Below are 20,327 nucleotides of genomic sequence, written 5' to 3'. Positions count from 1 at the left end.
GGATATGAGAGATGAGAAGTAGGTTTGTTTAGCTGTGGCGAGTGCGGTCTTGAAAGTAGTGAGGGACTGTTTGAATGCGATGAAGTGCTCGTTGGAGTGGGATCTTTTCCATCTGCGCTCAGCAGCCCTGGAAGCTCGCCTCAGTTCCTTGGTCAGGCTGGTGTGCCAGGGCTGTCTGTTGATTTTGCGAGCTTTAGTATATATATATATATTTAAAGGCTGCCTACTGATCGCGTCCGCGTCTAATATATAGCAAAGCGTAAAATGGCGCTATTAAAAATAAAATAACACATACACCACTGTCCCTGATACAATTACACTGATGGAAATAAGAAAAAAAAAAGTTATGGCTTTCTGTTTGGGAGGTAAAAAAAATTGCTGAAGGGGTTAAAGTTGCTAAACTTTAATGCAGCAATGAATAAACTTTATTTATACATATACTGTATATACATAATGGATTCTGGGATGTGTAGTCCCATAGAGATAACTGTCCAGGAGAAGCCTGCGGCTATTTCTGCCCCTCAGTGACGCTGCTGTAACACTACAAGTTCCGGCATGCACCGCGGGGCCAGCTGTTTCCGGTCCGGAGAGGCGGTGTCGCAGTGCTCGGGGCCGGCGGACGCTGCTCAGCCCGGCAGGGGGCGGGGAGTGTCGCCCGGTGACGCCGCCCGCTCAGCAGCAGCAGCAGCGCTGTGTGTTGTCAGCTCCCCCCTCCTCCTCCTCCTGCAGAGCCGGAAGTGAGCGCGCGGCCTCTATAGGCATTTCCGGTGACGTCACAGCTCGGACTCCATTAGTGCCGCAGCTGAGGGGGAAGCCGCCTGTGACAGCCCCGGAGCCGCCGAGCAGCGGCCGCGGATCTCCCCCCTCCCGTTCCCCGCCCCCCCCAGTCCTCGCCTCCACACCCCGGGAGGGGGACGGCGCGGTGTCCTCTCTCCTCAGCCACCAACCACGGCCGCTCTCGGTGAGGAAACTCTGGCCTCCGCTTCCTCCTCAGACTCGGACACCGGCGGCCGAGCGACCCCTCCCCCGCGGAAGAAGCTCCGAGCCTCGGAGGAGGCGGCGGCGGCGACTCAATCGGTCATTCCCGGCGGTAGAGGAGCCAGCGGGGGAAACATGCAGGCGAACGGGGCAGCTCAGGCCGCGGCGGCCGGTGCGGGGGGCTCGGACAGCGGCGCCCCGGCGTCCCCCTCACATAACGGGGAGGCCTCGTCCTCCGGGCCCGGCGGGGAGCAGGCGCACAGTAACGGCCTCCTCAGCACCAGCAACGGGGCCGCCTCCTCCTCCTCCTCCTGCTCCGCCGCCGCCGCCGAGCAGCCGGGCCTGAAGAAGAAGAAGCGGCTGAGCCAGGCCGACGAGGACGTCATCCGCCTGATCGGACAGCACCTGCACGGCCTGGGCCTCAAGTGAGTGTGTCGCGACACTGCGCCGGTCCCGACAGGTGACGTCACGCCGTGCTGCGGACATCTGCAGCTTGTAAACAGGCTGGTGGGTGACGTCAGAGGAGGGGGCGACTAGCGAGTAGGTGTGACGTCATCAGCCTGGAGGGAGAAGAGGATTGTTTACTCCCTGCGCTGCCCCCTACAGGCAGGGCCGGGGATGTCACAGACTGGAGGCCCATAGCTCTCATAGCTGCCATGTCTGTGGCCCCTGAGCCCCGGAAGGGACCCTGCCGCCTGATGGGTCACAAGAGGAGCCGGGGATGGCTGCCAGTCACGGGGGCCACGGACCACAGACATGGCGGCTGCTCCGGGGGTCTCATCTGTATCTGATGTGTGACCTGTAATCCCGGGGATGGGCTGGTAAGGGGGGAACAATCTGCGGCCCCCAATGGGCCACCTCTGACTCCTCTGTATTCAGTAGTTCCTACTCTGCGCTCACTGGATGGTCACTCTTGGCCCCTTTTTTTATTTCTGGAGGGGAGTAGAGGACCCTATTTTTCTACAGAAGTTCCAGAAATGGGACCCCCTACTTATTAACTGGTGCTAGAAATGGGACCCCTACTTATTAAATGGTGCTGTCAATATATTATTACTCCTCTGATCAAAACTTGGCGCTTGGACCCCCCAAAAATGAATATTTTTTAGTCCTCTGCTGTAACTGTATATTTATGCAGATTTAGTGTCAATGTTCTATGTGGGTATTTCTGCGTTTTGTGTAATGTTTGTGGATCCGTCTCAGATGCTCAGTAATCCGGCGTCTGATCATCCTATAGATCCGCCATGACCGGTCACCTGGAAGCTTACCCCTCCCCCATGTGTCCGGTGCAGTGAGTGACACCTGATGTGGGCGAACAGCTGACCCTCTGCCCATTGTGTGCCCCCTCCGTAGTGGTAGATAGACCTATCACATGAGGTGTGAGCAGATGGTGCCCGGCGTGTCCATACACAGCTGGCACCGTCCGTGTGTGTGCGTCCGGCTGGGCCGCCGTGGCCTGAAGTCAGTGTCTGTTTATAGCCGGGCTTATCGCTCAGCTGCAGGGCCTGTCTGTCCCGAGGCCTCAAGTGTCACATGGACTCCCCGTGCCCACGCCGGCGGGATCACACACATCGCCGTTGCCCACGGCTGAAATTTCTGCCTCCGGTTTAGTTTTGAGAAATCTGCCTTCCTATAATCTGCACCAGTCTGGCAGGTGCTGGATTATCAGATTCTCTGGCTAATCCTAATGCCAGTTTAAAGGGGCACCCCGTATTTATGGCGACTGTCTAATGCCCTTTTATGAAATCAGTGGAAATGCTGTGGGGTTGGTGTTTGACACCTATTGAAGGGTGGTCCCTGCACCTATTAAAGGGGATTTTTTTTTTCTTTATGGGTATCTGCCCCCCCATAACTGCTGGTGTGTCAGAGGTGTGCATTATTGCGTTATTCCGGCCTGTGTTGTAGCAGAGCCGGTGGTGCTGGCAGAGCTGAGCTCTATTGTCTGCAGATCTCCTGCTTTATCTGCGCCTGCATATTTGCAGGTTGGGTCTCTTTGCAGTGTGTGTTTGCTGTGAGCACTGAGCCTTCCCGTCTGCTCTCCTCCGCATACATGTTCTGTCTTCTTTGTGTCTTCCATCTTGTCGTTGATTAAGAAGCTGCCTTTTTTTTTTTTTTCCCCTCTCCCTTTTGGCAGCCGATAAGAGGTTAAAATTGGCCAGTGATGAGGGGAGGGTGATGTTTACATCCAGTAGTGGCTGAGGAAGAGGAGGACTTACTATTACTCTGCTGACACAAGGGAGGGAGGGCACTGCTGCCTCCTTAGATGTGGGGGAGGGGAGGCTTATAGAGGAATCCTCACACCCTGGGGGTCTCTGTAAATGTCTGAGGGAGGATAAACCAACGTTATTACGTAACCAGAGCAGTATGTGTGTGACCGTGACCTCTCCGGTACTGCTGACCTGTGATGGTCGCCTATAGAGGACGGTAAACAAGTGGATTAACTAGTAAACTGCCAGTGCACAGTATGAGCTGCAGACAAACAAGGTGGAAGGGACGGAAACAAGGTGGCCACTGACATATCTGTCCCCTCCCCTTTAAACTGCTTTCCACACACGATCCTCTTGCTGACCTCTGCCCCCCCTTACCATCATCTTGCTGACTGCTGACCCCCCCCCCCCCTTACCATCGTCTTGCTGACTGCTGACCCCCCCCTTACCATCGCCTTGCAGACTGCTGACCCCCCCTTACCATTGTCTTGCTGACTGCTGACCTCTGCCCCCCTTACCATCGTCTTGCTGACCTCTGCCCCCCTTACCATCGTCTTGCTGACTGCTGACCCCCCCCCCTTACCATCGTCTTGCTGACTGCTGACCCCCCCCCTTACCATCGTCTTGCTGACTGCTGACCCCCCCCCTTACCATCGTCTTGCTGACTGCTGACCCCCCCCCTTACCATCGTCTTGCTGACTGCTGACCCCCCCCCTCCTACCATCGTCTTGCTGACTGCTGACCCCCCTTACCATCGTCTTGCTGACTGCTGACCCCCCTTACCATCGTCTTGCAAACTGCTGACCCCCCCCCCTTACCATCGTCTTGCTGACCCCCCCCCCCCCCCCCTTACCATCATCTTGCTGACTGCTGACACCCAACTCCACCATCCCCTTACTGACTGCTGGACTCACCATCCTCTTATTGACTGCTGCCCCCCCCCCCCTACATCATCTTACATCATCTTGCTGATGCCCCCCGATCCTCACACTGACCGCTGGGCCCCACCATCTTACTGCTGACAACCTCCCCATCCTCTTACTGACTGCTGATTCCCCTCCACTCCCGATCTTCATACTGACCATTGGATCCCACCATCCTCTTACTGAGCACTGCCCCCCCCCCCCCCATCCTCTTTTATTCTGACCACTGTCACCTTCTGTCTTCCCAGCGCTGGCAGTAGTATACTGGTCTGGGTGCTGTATACTTGCCATTACACAGTATATATACATGGTGTGTGTGGTTTCTACACTACTGCATTTTGGGGGAGCTGTTGCATGTAGTGAATTTGCATACAATGTATTTTTGCTATTCTGTTGCCACATTGTATCGTCTCCTCCCACCTAGAAGCTGTGGATTAATGTGGTCTGATGTGTATCACCCGGTGACACGTGCTGCTATATACTGTATACTGCCACCATGATGCATTGTGCTGTGATGGGGATCACACATCCTGTGAATGCGGTCCTTGATTTGTGCGATGACCAGAACTATGCACAGCGCCCACAAGCTGTAAGACCCACATACACATAAGGCAAAGGTGGGCTGACGAGTCATCTGCTGTTTAAAAAAAAAAAAAAAACTAAAAAAAAAAAATTTGCATCTCAGCTGATATTTTCTGCTAATTGGCCAAAAATATCCAACATGCCTGATCTGTCCTCTGAGCGTTTAAATAAAAACAAAACAAAAAAAAACAAAAAACAACTGCCTGTGTCATGGAGGCAGCAGTCATTTGTTATGGTTGAAGACGGCCATTTCCGATGCCTTTTCTCTGATGTGAGTGGGGGAAATCCTTTAGCGACCTCCATGATGGTGGGCCGATGGTTCAGCCAGCACTTGTCATGCAATGTCACTTGCCAGTGATCGGATATCGCTCGGGACTGTGCACGGACCTCTCAAAGCCATTAGGCTAATTCACACAACTTTCCTTCTAGGAAAAAGTACTGGATCTGTTGGGCTAGTAACGGGGATACACTTGGACACAGGCGACTGCTGGGGATCTCTGGCAGCTGATACTCCCCCTTCTTCCCATTGGAAATACATCCTCAGTTTCGCCCATCTTGCTTCTGTATAGGGGTCGGGATGTAAAGCTGTGACGGTTATTGAAGGTGTATGGGCGTCTAAAGACCCCAATGCACATTACACCAATGTCGTCGAAACCCACAGAGATCAGCCGACAGTCTAATGTGTATTGAGGCCTCCTGAGTCTCCCCAACAAATGTCGCGGGAGAGAAGGAACCAACATGTCCCGTTTCGGGCTGACAATGGCGCTCTTAGGCTATGTGCACACATAGGAAATGTGGTGCAGAATTTTCTGCACTAAATCTGCATCTTCTGGCAGAAAACGCAGGTGCAGTTTTTGTTGCAGATTTTGTGCAGTTTCTGTGCGGATTTTTATCATGGAGGGGTGCAGGAACGCTGCAGAACTGCACAAAAGAAGCGACATGCACTTCTTTGAAATCTGCAGCGTTTCTGCGCGGATTTTTCTGCACCATGTGCACAGCTTCTTTTTTTTTTCACATTGATGTACATTGTACTGTAAATCACAGTGCAGATCTGCAGCAGAAAAAAACGCTGCAGATCTGCACTAAATCTGCATCGTGTGCACAGGCCCTTAGAGAGTAGCGCTCCTGTATATGGAGGGGGAGCTGTAAATCCTTCTGCAGCTATGTATTGTGCGTCTTTTGGGGGAGGGTTGGGATGCCCCCATGTACACATTAGGCTACGTTCACATTTGCGTTGTTAGGCGCAGCGTCGGCGACGCATGCGTCATGCGCCCCTATCTTTAACATGGGGGGCGCATGGACATGCATCAGTATGCGTTTTCTAGCGTTTTACGACGCATGCGTCATATAGATGCACAAGACATTGCGCAGGGGACGCTACATGTTGCAGTTTTCCTGCGTCCTAATTTTTAAAAAAACGCATGCGTCGCACTTGCGTCGTTAATGCGCCCAAAAAAAACATTAGTGTCTATAGAAAACGCATAGGGCGCAAGGGCCTGCATCGTCCTGCGTTGTTCGACACATGCGTCTTTTGATACAAAAATTGACACGTCACCTTTTTTTTTTTTTTTTTTTTAAACGTTGGAAGTATGCGTCACAAAACACTGCGTTTTGCGTTGCGTTGCCAACGCTGCGCCCAACAACGCAAATGTGAAAGTAGCCTTAGACTGCTGTGTGTCCATCGATGTGGGCGGCTTCGGCAACATTGATCTAATGTGTGTGGGCGTCTTTTCTGACTATGGCCCCTTCTTCCAAGGCATTGAGCTCTGGCAGCATCTTATCCTTGGATTAGTCTTGCAAAATCTTGACCTTATTTCTCCCGCACGTCCTTTATGGGATTGACCCAAGTGATTAATGATCGATAGTTGGGTACCCCCCCCCCTTCTTTTATAGCTAGGCAAAGACCACATCTCCAACCACTCAACCCAACCAGTGTTAAACAGCGGTCTCGCTGGCGGGCAATCTCCATGGTAGTGATGGATGTAGCCTGGTGTCGTACCAATGCAGAGGTGATGAACGTCTCTGGCTGGATCGCCCATTATTGTACAAAGCTTGTGTTCAGCCATGATGCAGTAATGTGAATAAAGCCTCAATGGGAGCCGGTCCTGAAGGCAGTCCCTTTTTCAATTCTGCCCTTTAAAGGGAAGGTGAACCCAAACAGACATTATAAACCTAGACACATAGCCTTGTAGGGGATATAGCTCCTATAAAAATTGCACCTTTTATTGGTCTAATCGCTGCCGACTTTCTGCACAAAGTGACGTTTAGTCAAATATGGTAATTAGATGTTTGGTGCACCATAGGTGTGGCCAAGAGGCTCAGTGCACCATTCCCATAGACCATGACTGGAGCAGAGCTTCACCCTCACTACATTTAAAATGGGGGTGTTGATCCCGGGATCGCTAGGGGTCTATGTGATCAGACCCCCAGCAAACCATAAGTTATCATTCCCCTAGCCGGGATTAACCCTTTAATATTAGTTGGAAGCTTTGTCATAATTACCAGACTTAGTGCAGCTATATTTTTCTGGTAAAATGGCAGAAACCATGACAGTCACTATGTAGGGATCGTCGTATTAAGGATCTGTCACTTCATTTACGGTTTAGAGAACAGACAAAACCAAATTAGTAATGCTGATGCCATATCTTGCCCCGACGTAGTACAGACTGTTTTATGGTCACTGGTAGCAAGCGGAGATCTTTAAAATGGCAGAGGACTGAATCACACAAGCATGAGAAGTTTGGCGACCTTTCAGCTTTACGGGATGGGTGATCACTTGATGGCGGCCCCCCACAATGCTGAGAATAATGGATCTTTTGTGGGTCCGTGTGGGGTCCCTGAAGTTTACCTTCCCCCGGTAGTTGACAGGCAATGGTTGGTTTGGTGTTGCTATAAAGAGGGATCGGACTGTACGAGGTTGGTCTTAAGACGCTGGCGGCACATCCAGCCATGATAACCCTTCAGCGGGCATCTAGAGTTGAGCGGCTCTGTGCCTCGTTTCCGTCTCTGGGCCTGGTAAGTTGAGCGGCTTCTGACACTGTGTCTCTCTTGCAGCCAGACGGTTGATCTCCTCATGCAAGAATCAGGATGTCGTTTAGAGCACTCGTCTGCTACCAAATTCCGCAACCATGTCATGGAAGGGGAGTGGGATAAGGTAATGATGCCACTCCATTACTCCTTTCATAGTAGGTGCTGGTCAGAGGGTGCACAGCGTCTCGTGTCAGAGCAGCTTGGTACAGATCTTGTGTTTTTTGTGTTTGGTTTTTTTTTTGACGAATGACTTATTTTCCTCGCTCGCTGTGAGATTCTAAGATGATTTGATTTGATCTTTGCAGGCAGAGAACGATCTGAACGAGCTGAAGTCTTTAGTGCACTCTCCGCACGCCGTGCTGGTAAGAACCCTTCAGTCTCCTATCATTAGCATGCTATGTGGCCATCGCACTTCTGCATGGGGAGGGGGTCATTGACTCTGCTTTTGCATAGTAAATAATTTAAAAAAAACAAAAAACAAAAACAATTTACGGTATATATTTTCAAGAATGCTGCTCGCTGTCTTTCCCTTTTTTTTTTTTTTTTTCCAACCTTGTAAAATTGGTTACCAACCCCCTGGGAATGGTATAAAATATCAAGAGGAGTATTACTCGCTAATCCTCTACAACTTTCAAGACAAAAAAGTTTGTTCTTTCGCCATTTGTTTGTAGGGCTTCAGCGGCATTGTCTACTTGTGCAACCGCTGCAGTCAATCACCTGTTAAGGTGGCAAACCCTATGGTATGATCGGTCACTAGTGATGTGCGATTATACTCGTTGCTCGGGTTTTCTCGTTGATCTCCGAGTATTTGTTAGTGCTCGCAGATTTAGTTTTCCTCACCTCAGCTGCATGATTTATGGCTGCTAGACAGCCTGAATACATGTGGGAATTCCCTAACAAACAGGCATTCCTCACATGTATTCATCCTGTCTAGCAGCCATAAGTCATGCAGCTGCGGCAATGAAAACTAAATCTCTGAGCCCTAACAAATACTCGGAGACCACCCGAGCAACGAGTATACTCGCTCATCACTGTCACGTGTCCTAGACTTGAGTAGCGGGGCATTGGTGAGGTCAGGATTGCTCAATTATTAGGCAATTTGTATTTTTGATCAGTTATATTATTGCACATCTCCTGTGCTGTTCAATCCAAAAGGTTGATAAATCAGAAACCTGAATATTAAAGAAAGTAAAAGTTCGGTTTTGACTTTCTTTAGGGTGACATCTCTGTGCAGAATTATTGTGCAGTTAAAAAAACTTAATGGAAAATGTCATTGTTTTCACCTGTTAGTGAGAATAAGAACCAGACTGCTCAAAATGTGCAAAATTTCCATAAATATCGTTGACCGATATACACCACGTTCCAAATTATTCTGTAAATTGAATTTAAGTGTCTGAGAGATGTAATATTTTATTTATTTATTTTTTTATCTTAAGGCTATGTGCACACGTCAGGATTTTGTCAGGATTTTTCCTCAGGATTTGTAGCCAAAACCAGGAGTGGAACAATTAGAGGAAAAGTATAAGGCTAGGTTCACATTGCGTTAGGGCAATCCGTTTCGCGCTAGCGGATTGCGCTAACGCAATGTTTATTTAGGGGCCGTGTTTGGGGTCGCGTTAACGTCCCCACTCTCGCAGATCCCCGATCTGCGAGAGCGGGGAACGGACCTCGGGCGCGCCGCGGACGCTGCAAGCAGCGTCCGAGGCGCGTCACAGAAGAACGGCACATCACTAGCGCGAGCCGAAAAAGGCACGCGCTAGTGATGCGCTGCAGGAGAAATTGACATTGCTGTCAATGGGCACGCTAACGGCCCCGTTGCACGGCGTTAATTGCGACATTTTCGACGTGCAACGCTGTCCGTTAGCGTGCACACAGTAACGCAATGTGAACCCAGCCTAATAGAAACATATGCACCACTTCTGCATTTATCACCCACTCCTGGTTTTGGCTACAAAACCTGATGAAAAATCCTGACAAAATCCTGACGTGTGCACATAGCCTTACCTTGTGGATGGTTTGTGTCTCTGGGTCTTTGGATCATTGAAATCAACCTCAAACACCTGTGATAATTACACAGAAAAAATATAAACCCAACACTTTTGTTTTTTTGTTTCCATTTTTCATGAGCTGAACTCAAAGATCGAATCCTTTTTCTTTAAAATATTCACAAATTAGTGTAAATCTGTGTCGGCGAGCTGCTCTTCTCCTCCTAATGTGTGTCGGTGAGCTGCTCTTCTCCTCCTCCTAATGTGTGTCGGCGAGCTGCTCTTCTCCTCCTCCTAATGTGTGTCGGCGAGCTGCTCTTCTCCTCCTCCTAATGTGTGTCGGCGAGCTGCTCTTCTTCTCCTCCTAATGTGTGTCGGCGAGCTGCTCTTCTTCTCCTCCTCCTAATGTGTGTCGGCGAGCTGCTCTTCTCCTCCTAATGTGTGTCGGCGAGCTGCTCTTCTCCTCCTTCTCCTCCTAATGTGTGTCGGCGAGCTGCTCTTCTCCTCCTTCTCCTCCTAATGTGTGTCGGCGAGCTGCTCTTCTTCTCCTCCTCCTAATGTGTGTCGGCGAGCTGCTCTTCTCCTCCTCCTAATGTGTGTCGGCGAGCTGCTCTTCTTCTCCTCCTAATGTGTGTCGGCGAGCTGCTCTTCTTCTCCTCCTCCTAATGTGTGTCGGCGAGCTGCTCTTCTTCTCCTCCTCCTAATGTGTGTCGGCGAGCTGCTCTTCTTCTCCTCCTCCTAATGTGTGTCGGCGAGCTGCTCTTCTCCTCCTCCTAATTTGTGTCGGCGAGCTGCTCTTCTCCTCCTCCTAATTTGTGTCGGCGAGCTGCTCTTCTCCTCCTAATGTGTGTCGGCGAGCTGCTCTTCTCCTCTGCTGAGAGCATCCATCCCCCTCACAGGTGTGGCACATCCAGACGCATTTTGGACACATGATTATTGCACAGGTGTGCCTTAGGCCGGCCACAATAAAAGGCCACTCCAAAATGTGACGTTTTACAGTAATAGAGGTTTTGTGGGAGGGGAGATGGAAAGCCAGTCAGTATCTGGTGTGACCACCGTTTGCCTCATGCAGTGCAGGACGTCTTCGCACACTTGATCAGGTTGTTGATTGTGGATTGTTACTCTGCTCCTCTTCAATGTGCAAAGTTGCTGGTGAGTATGCTGCCGTGGAGTGGAGTCATTCGGAGCCCATTTTGGTGGAGTCAGTGTCATGGAAATTGAGGAGTCAAAGGTTTGGCTTTCCGACTCCACAGCCATGTGTGCAAGAACTGGGATGTCTTCAGCTTCCAGGAATTGTGTACAAATCCTTGCACCATGGGGCTGTGCGTTGTCCTGAATGGCACAACAAAGAGCCTCAGGATCCCGTCAGTGTCTGTACATTCAAAATGGCATAAAAAAAATGCACCTGTGTTCATTGTCCATAACATACTCCTGCCCATACTATAACCCTCCGCCACCATTTACAACGTTGACATCAGCAAACCGCTCACTCACACGACGCCATACACTGTCTGCCATCTGCCCTGTACAGTGATAACCAGGACTCATCCGTGAAGAGAACACCTCTCCAATGTGCCAGACTCCATCGAATGTGAGCATTTGCCCACTCTAGTCGATTGCGACGACAAGCTGTGGTCAGATGGAGACCCCGATGAGGACGGCGAGCATGCTGATGAGCCTACCTGAGACTTTCTGATAGTTTGTGCAGAAACTCTTTGGTTATACAAACCGAATGTTGCAGCGGGTGTCTGGTCTCAGATCTTGGAGGTACAGGTGCTGACTGGTGAGGTCCTGGGCTGCTGTGGTTACACGTGGTTTGCGGTTTTGGCCTATTGGATGTTCTGCCAAATTCTGAAACTTCTTTTGGAGACGACGTATGGTAGAGAAATGAACATTTGATTCAGTCACCAGCTCTGGTAGCCATTCCTGCAGTTAGCATGCCAATTGCACGCTCCCTCAAAACTTCTCACATCTGTGATAAAACTGCACACTTTAAAGGGGCCTTTTATTGTGTCCGGCCTAAGGCTGATCTGTGCAATGATCATGTGTCTAATCTGCATCTTAATATGCCCCACCTGTGAGATGGATGGATTATCGTGGCAGAAAAATGCTCGCTAACAGATTTATACACATTTGTGAACAATATTTCAGAGAAAAAAGCCTTTTTTGTACATGGAAAGTCTTAGATCTTTGAGTTTAGCTCATAGCAAATGAGAGCAAAAATGTAAAGGTGTGGGTGTCTTTTTTTTTTTTTTTTTTTTTTTTTTCATAATGTATGTGTTCCGAAAAGTTTGCCCAATTAAAGACAAACTTCTTAAGAACAACGTTCCACATTATTAAGCAGCTGCAGGTTTCACGCAGTATGTGAAAGAAAAAGTATCCATGCCGCCGAGAGACATCAAATGGTAGAGTGTGTTGGACAAGGTATAAAAACCTTAGATTTCACAAACGTAAGTGATCATCGTACTGTGAAGATTTGTGGCTGATACAGAGCACAGATGGGCTTGTGCAGATAAAGGCATAATGAGGAAGGCTTCTGCCAGACAAATTCATCAGATTACAAGAGCAGCTACTAAAATGCCATTACATAGCAGCAAATGGGTATCTGAAGCTGCTGATGCCTCGGGAGTCCCAGAAACCTCAAGGTGTAGGATCCTCCAGAGGCGGCAGTTGTACATAAACCTACTATTCGGCCACCCCTAAACAGCACTCGCAAGCAGAAACTGGGGCAGTGGGCCCAGACATACATAAAGACTAATTATAAAAGTCTTATTTACTGATCATGTCATGTAACCAGATGGTTGGTGGATGGCCACAGTGTCCCAGCAAGGAGGTGGCTGTCATGTTTTGGGCCGAAGTTATAGGGAAACAGCTGGTAGGCCCTTTAGGGTCCCTGAAGGTGTGGAAGTGACCTCTGCAAAGTATATACAGGTCCTTCTCAAAAAATTAGCATATAGTGTTAAATTTCATTATTTACCATAATGTAATGATTACAATTAAACTTTCATATATTATAGATTCATTATCCACCAACTGAAATTTGTCAGGTCTTTTATTGTTTTAATACTGATGATTTTGGCCTACAACTCCTGATAACCCAAAAAACCTGTCTCAATAAATTAGCATATCAAGAAAAGGTTCTCTAAACGACCTATTACCCTAATCTTCTGAATCAACTAATTAACTCTAAACACATGCAAAAGATACCTGAGGCTTTTAAAAACTCCCTGCCTGGTTCATTACTCAAAACCCCCATCATGGGTAAGACTAGCGACCTGACAGATGTCAAGAAGGCCATCATTGACACCCTCAAGCAAGAGGGTAAGACCCAGAAAGAAATTTCTCAACAAATAGGCTGTTCCCAGAGTGCTGTATCAAGGCACCTCAATGGTAAGTCTGTTGGAAGGAAACAATGTGGCAGAAAACGCTGTACAACGAGAAGAGGTGACCGGACCCTGAGGAAGATTGTGGAGAAGGACCGATTCCAGACCTTGGGGAACCTGAGGAAGCAGTGGACTGAGTCTGGTGTGGAAACATCCAGAGCCACCGTGCACAGGCGTGTGCAGGAAATGGGCTACAGGTGCCGCATTCCCCAGGTAAACAGCGGCAGAAGCGCTTGACCTGGGCTACAGAGAAGCAGCACTGGACTGTTGCTAAGTGGTCCCAAGTACTTTTTTCTGATGGAAGCAAATTTTGCATGTCATTCGGAAATCAAGGTGCCAGAGTCTGGAGGAAGACTGGGGAGAAGGAAATGCCAAAATGCCTGAAGTCCAGTGTCAAGTACCCACAGTCAGTGATGGTGTGGGGTGCCATGTCAGCTGCTGGTGTTGGTCCACTGTGTTTCATCAAGGGCAGGGTCAATGCAGCTAGCTATCAGGAGATTTTGGAGCACTTCATGCTTCCTGGCACCTGCTCACAGTGCCAAAGCCACTGGTAAATGGTTTACTGACCATGGTATTACTGTGCTCAATTGGCCTGCCAACTCTCCTGACCTGAACCCCATAGAGAATCTGTGGGATATTGTGAAGAGAAAGTTGAGAGACGCAAGACCCAACACTCTGGATGAGCTTAAGGCCGCTATTGAAGCATCCTGGGCCTCCATAACATCTCAGCAGTGTCACAGGCTGATTGCCTCCATGCCACGCCGCATTGAAGCAGTCATTTCTGCCAAAGGATTCCCGACCAAGTATTGAGTGCATAACTGAACATTATTATTTGATGGTTTTTTTGTTTGTTATTAAAAAACACTTTTATTTGATTTGGACGGTTGAAATATGCTAATTTATTGAGACAGGTTTTTTGGGTTATCAGGAGTTGTAGGCCAAAATCATCAGTATTAAAACAATAAAAGACCTGACAAATTTCAGTTGGTCGATAATGAATCTATAATATATGAAAGCTTAATTGTAATCATTACATTATGGTAAATAATGAAATTTAACACTATATGCTAATTTTTTGAGAAGGACCTGTAGTTTGACCACTTTTCTTCCATGGTGCAAAAAGATCCTTGACATCCATAGCTAAATCACCTTCATGTATGACAATGCACCATCTCATTCTGCAAAGAAGACCTGAGTCATTGGCTGCTATGGGCATAAAAAGATAAACTCGTGGTGCGGCCACCATACCCCCCGACCTCCGCCTTATTGAAAACCTTTGGAGTATCTTAAGCAGAATATCTGAGGGTGGGAGGCCGTTCACATCAATATTGCAGCTTCAAGAGTTGATTATTTATTTTTTTGTTGATATCCTGCAAAGAAATTCAAGTAGAAACTCTCCAAAATCTCAAGTTTAATGGATGCAAGATTTGTGAAGGTGACATCACAGAAGGCTCCTATGTTAACATGTAACTTGGCTTGTTAAGATGCATTTGATTTTGGTAAATGTGACCTTTTAATGCTGCAAATTTCCACAAATGACCATTTTCTGTTCTTAACCTGTAAAATGTTAGGTAACTTTGTGCAGAATAATTTGGTGCTTTTTTTTTTTTTCCACTTTGAAAGAAAAAAAACCAAATCCTGTCATTGGGAGGTTTGTCCAATAAAATGTGATCTTCACTGGAACGGTTGAAGACTTGCACATTATACTGACTCATCTGCATTGACCATTTATTATATTGACTCATCTGCATTGACCATTTATGCAAATGCTCCCTGACTTATCTAATTTGGGGCGTGGTGTAGTAATTGCTGCCCCTCTCCATGATGGTCATAAGCTCCATCCATGAAGTCTGTCCAGATCTTTATATGTTGACAATCAACTTTTTGGGCAGCACCAACCCCAGACACTGATCAGGGAGGTGACTGTCCTCCTTCACCACAAATCTTCCATGTAACCCATGTAAGAAGGACCAAGTTCTTACTAGTGTTTCGGTCCAGTGAGGACGGGGCCTTTGTCATTATTCTCCATCTTTAAGGCCTTTCTTAGCCCCAAGCAGTAGACAATGCTGCAGTGGAGCTTTGTCCTGCAGAAATATCCTGGACTTGAAAAATGCAGACTTTTTTATTTTGCTAATACCAGTGCCCACATCCACCTTGCTGGCGTTTTGAGTGGAAGTAGAGGTCTGTGCCCGGTCCTGATGCAGCCACTGCCCATTCATCTGGTTTGTCTCTCCCGTCTCATCAGTCCATAAACATGTGAAAAACCTGATCAGATATTACTTGGCCCAGTCTTGACACTTCCACTTCTGTGTCTTGTCCAGTGATGGTCGGACTCGGCCACCTCACCTTGGCGCCGTGTCTCTTAGCACTAAACGCCAAGTACTTATGGCCTCCAGGTTTATATTGCTCAGAGGAATGGGAATGTGGAAAACCACATAAAAAACGACCAAACTGGGTGCTAATACGATAACATCTTTATTGAAAATCAACACAAACAAGTAAAAAACCTACTGGGGCTCAGGACAGAAGCCAGAACAAGGTGCAATAATGGTGGCAATAAACCCATAAAATGGCCACCATGTCCAGAAATCGTGCGGACCAGTAACCGATGGCTACCCTCTCCAGATAAACATCAAGTCTGTATCATATATATCATTCATAATCATAACCCCATGGTCCTCTAAGACCGTACAACTCACCCTATATATGCCCAGAAAACCAGGACTAATCACCGCAATTGCGGTCGGGAGTATACCTGTAAGCAGGGGGATGTTGAGAAGGAAGCCCGGACCGGTCACCGCACGAGCACCCGACGCGCGTTTCGGAGCGGAGGCTCCTTCGTCAGGGGGCGTGTCAGAGGTTGAAAGCTTCCAGAAAAATTGATATGGTGGAAATTCTATGTAATAATTGTGCACATAGTGTAGGCCCCATTCATATTTCATGTACATGTTCTTTCCTTTTTTACAGACAGAACCCTTAAAGTTTATTTTAATTAATAGATCTTGGAATAAGTTCCACAATTTGTGTGTAATGTAATCCGCTGTCTGTATGATCTTTTGCTTCCTCCTCTACCCAGGAGCTGTGGTCTGATCAGACCATGTTTCTGTATGATCAGACACGACCATTACACAGTACACAGCAGGGACACAAATAAGATTATCGCAGCACAGGAATATTTTTCTTATAAACGCCTCCAATTGTAGAACTTATTAATCTTCAAAGATCTATTGCTTAAAATGTCGATTAAAACTAAAAAATGTTTGAGGGGAAAACCCCTTAAAATATTAGCCTGGTGCTGTTAACATGCAGGTAGGGGAAAGTTTGTTTCTCACAAAATACAGACAAACAAAACGACCCAAAGTGGCTAAAAATTGTATTAAAAGCACTGATCAAAATCAATTTTGTATGCAAAAAGTCTAAATGAAACCCTAGGCTGCACTGTAATTGTCACCATAGTGCTCCCCTTCTTCTTTTTTTTTTTTTTTTTTTTTGAAGAAGGGGACGGGGAAGGAGAGTGGCTGCAATTATTCTAGGTTGTAGTCAAGCCTTATTACCTTTATTGGAATATGTTCAAAATTAAAGTAAAAGTAATCACATTTGCCCTCGTGTTACATAGTAGTCAGTGCACTCCCACCATTATTTACAGCGATTTTCGGATTAACCCCATAGAAAGTTCAGCTGTTCTAGGAAGATTTTCCTGACCCTTTTCTTTGTTGCATTTTACAACAAAAGCTGTAAACAGCTGACAACACAGCAAAGGGATCTCATTGTTGAAGGTATCAGTCAGGAGAAGGGGACAAAAACATTTCCAAGGCATTAGATCTACCATGGAATACTGTGAAGATGTCATTAAGAAGTAGCATAACAGTGACTACCTAGAACTGGATGTTCCTCAAAAAGTTATAACTCAAGAAGAAAATTGGCCTATGAGGCTGCTAAGAGGCCAAAAGCAACAGTAAAGGAGTTGCAGGAATTTGTCAAGTCCTGGTTGTGTTCTGCTTGTGACAACACTTTTGTATTCTTCAGGTGTCCTGCCTGTTGGGGGTAGGTGGCAAGACGGAAGCTTTTTCTTACAAAGAAAAACATCCTGTTTTTCCAAAACCTACATCAAGTCTGACAAAAGCAAGTGTGAAAATGTGTTCTGTTTGGAGACCAAGGTGGAATTTTTGTGACCTAATTTCAAAAGGCATGTTTGGTGCAAAGCTAACACTTCGCATCACCAAAAGAACACCATACCCACAGTGAAGCATGGTGGAGGCAGCATTGTGCTTTAGAACAGTTTTTCAGCAGCTGTAAATGGGACTTATAAATTATTACAAATAACAATCAATTCTGCAACAAAACCTACAGGCCTCTGCTAAAAAGCAGAAGATGAGTTTTACCTTTCAGCATGACCCCAAGATGCCTTCAAGTCGCCAAAACAGCACCACAAAATGAATCAAATTGGCAATGTAGGGGAGACCTGAAGAAGGCGCTGTACAGAGGAGACAAAGATTACCAATTCTAGGTGTGTCATGCTGATAAACTCACTCAAATACTGAGTGCTTCCAGAAATTCACAGGGGACTTCAACAAAGCATGGGTGTGCAGATTTATGCAACCACATTTTTATTTTTTTTTTAGCCATTATTTTTCTAATGGACAGCTGAAACCAGGAGGCTGTATACGTGTAGTGTAAGCAGCTTACTATAAACTGTCGCAGTTTGGTGATATTGGCATCTGCTGCAAATGGAATTGTGAAACCTTTTGTGCTCTGAGGTCCCCGGCTGAGTGCAGCCCCGCTCGCCTTCATGGTCCACATTACATACCTGCAGACCATATGGAGGCATCGTCTTTTCCTCTGCCTCCTACTAACCCCAAAATATCGGAAGAGGAAAAACCTATGTGCACAAAGGTGTGAGCCGTATTACATCCCCACTGGCTCCTCTGCCATACAGGCCGCGTAGACGATGTGATTGCATTATGCAAAATCCTGTTGAAGCCCTTGGGATCTCCTCCATGGCTGTGATTGGTAACGGTTGGATCGATGGCGATTTTTAGTTGATTTACGTAAATATAAAAATTTGTGCAAAGTGATAACTGGAGAAATATGTTGGTTTGGCTTGTGGTGAGATGCGTCGGAGGAGCTGTTACTTCGTGCTGCCCTATGGCGCAGTGTCGTGCATTGAATATCCCCTTTGTGCGATTGGGTTGCGATTTCAGCCATAAAGCGAGCCCTACACGTGAGGTCTCTAAAGGGGCCACACACGGGTGACTGTCGCCCTTCACATACCAGGTCTCTGCAGAGCGATCCCCTGCTCACTGCCAATCTCAGTAGCGGTTTGCTTGCTTATCAGGAAAGGAGCCGAGCCTTTTTCTTTTGAATGGGATTAAGGCTACTATAATATAGAAGTGTACAGAGCTGCCAGAGGGAGAAGGAGACTGACTGTAGGAGCACAGCAAGCAGAAAATGAGGAAAATGTCACTTTTCAGTGTTTCCAGCATTGCTCTGACATTGGCTGTTTTTTTTCTGGTGTTGCAGAAGCCTGTCTGTGCTCAGACGGATGTGTGAATGTAGGCTTAGATGTATTTATGCCTGTTAACATTATGGCTTAGTACTGTGATCTGCCCTAAAAATATAATCAGTGGAGCTCCGACTTCTGGGTCACCCCGTTTATGTAGGAAACTAATGTCTCTGGCACTGGTCTAAATGGCTATAAAATCCAGATTGGAAAAATGGTAACATAAGCAAATAATGAGCCACCTAAAGAGTGAGGCCTCATGAGTCCTAATGCAGTTGGTCTCTGCACAGCCTGACGGCTTGTCCTGAGCAGTGGGAGATCTCTGCGATCAGGCTAGGTGGGTGAGGATTCAGCAGCAGGGTGGAAGGACACTGAGGACCTGTCAAGCAGGCCAGGCGGGTGGTGGTTGAGTTTAATCTCTCGTATATTATGCAGTCATTGTGTACACCGGCCTCATCAGGTCTAGCAGATCCATGTATGCAGTTTACATGGTGAAATCTGGTGATAGATCAGATCAGATTTAACGGTCGCTGGAGTGATCCTTCACGACTATGCTGGTCCGTGCAGTCTGATCTCCGTCAATCCTATCCTAGCAATCTGTTATTTGCTTTTCATGAGAACCTTGTAAGGGAACATTACATTTTACAGAGGCACAACTGTTAGAATTAGGGCTGAAGAATACAATTAAAGAAAACACTAATGTAATGATTTGAAAATCTACAACTTTATGATCCAAATATTAAAACAAAAATAGACAATAACACAGTGCTCTGACTATTTGTTATTGGGCTAATAAGAACCTATTTTGTATATGAGAATAAGCCCATATGTTTATAGAAACACAATTCTATGTGAGCACTTTATTTCTGGTGTAGTGTCCTGGGTTATATTGTGTTTCACTATAATATATAATCCGTCTTGATCCGTTAGTGTCCCTGACTTATAGGTCCTGGGGGGGCTCTGTCTCTCTGTCTATATCAGATAAAAATTATTTAGGATGTGGGTTAGAACATCAATAATAGTTTTCTTCTTGATGATCTAAGAGAACTATTAGCCATCTAGAAGCACATTTATATAGGTTCTCTATTAAGCCAAGAAAGTTTATGTTTCTGAAACATCTGTCCTCTTTCTCACCTATTGCAAAACAATGGGGAGACAAAAAGCGCAATAGGGTCTTATCCACGTTACATAGAGGAGAGTATACACCAAATTTGCTCACCTGGTTAGGATGAGATTAGAGCATGTAGATAGCGGCTGCTGCAGATCCACAGGTCTTCACCGACCAGAGAAATTAATGTCTTCAAAAGGAGATTTGTAGTTAAATTTCCGCGCTGCCGCTAAGATGAAGTTCAGGAGAGTATAGTAGATTTACAGTGGTTTTATTCAACGCGTTTCAGGGGTCTCATGCCCCCTTCATCAGGAAATACCACCAGGTGGTATTTCCTGATGAAGGGGGCATGAGACCCCTGAAACGCGTTGAATAAAACCACTGTAAATCTACTATACTCTCCTGAAATTCATCTTAGCGGCAGCGCGGAAATTTAACTACAAATCTTTCTCACCTAGCTTTTCAGTCTCTATCACTCCCTGCCACCATAGGGCCCTATAGGGTGAGCAGGGAGAGCCGTCGGAGGCGCCCTTGCAAAGGTTATAGGGTGCCAACCTCCACTGGTAGGTACAAAAATAGGCGAGTACAGGGGTAGGCGCCTCCCCATGGTGTTTTCATCACTTTTAAGGTATGA

At 47.0% G+C, this 20,327-nt stretch overlaps 1 protein-coding gene across 1 annotated transcript in view; it reads left to right on the top strand.

Annotated features, from left to right (window-relative positions):
• Window positions 1-971: 971 nt before the first annotated feature.
• WDR26 (WD repeat domain 26) overlaps window positions 972-20,327 on the top strand; it is a 51,732-nt gene continuing 32,376 nt past the window's right edge. Inside the window, exons 1-3 of the mRNA XM_077282187.1 lie at window positions 972-1,403; window positions 7,742-7,841; window positions 8,023-8,079. Coding sequence (XP_077138302.1) covers window positions 1,114-1,403; window positions 7,742-7,841; window positions 8,023-8,079 — 447 coding nt within the window. The 5' untranslated portion in view covers window positions 972-1,113. The remainder of the gene's footprint in view (window positions 1,404-7,741; window positions 7,842-8,022; window positions 8,080-20,327) is intronic.

The sequence above is a fragment of the Ranitomeya variabilis genome, chromosome 2 (genome assembly GCF_051348905.1).
Source record: "Ranitomeya variabilis isolate aRanVar5 chromosome 2, aRanVar5.hap1, whole genome shotgun sequence".
Lineage (NCBI taxonomy): Eukaryota > Metazoa > Chordata > Amphibia > Anura > Dendrobatidae > Ranitomeya > Ranitomeya variabilis.
Note: the sequence above shows the minus strand (reverse complement) of the source record. Positions and strands in the feature narration are given on the sequence as shown.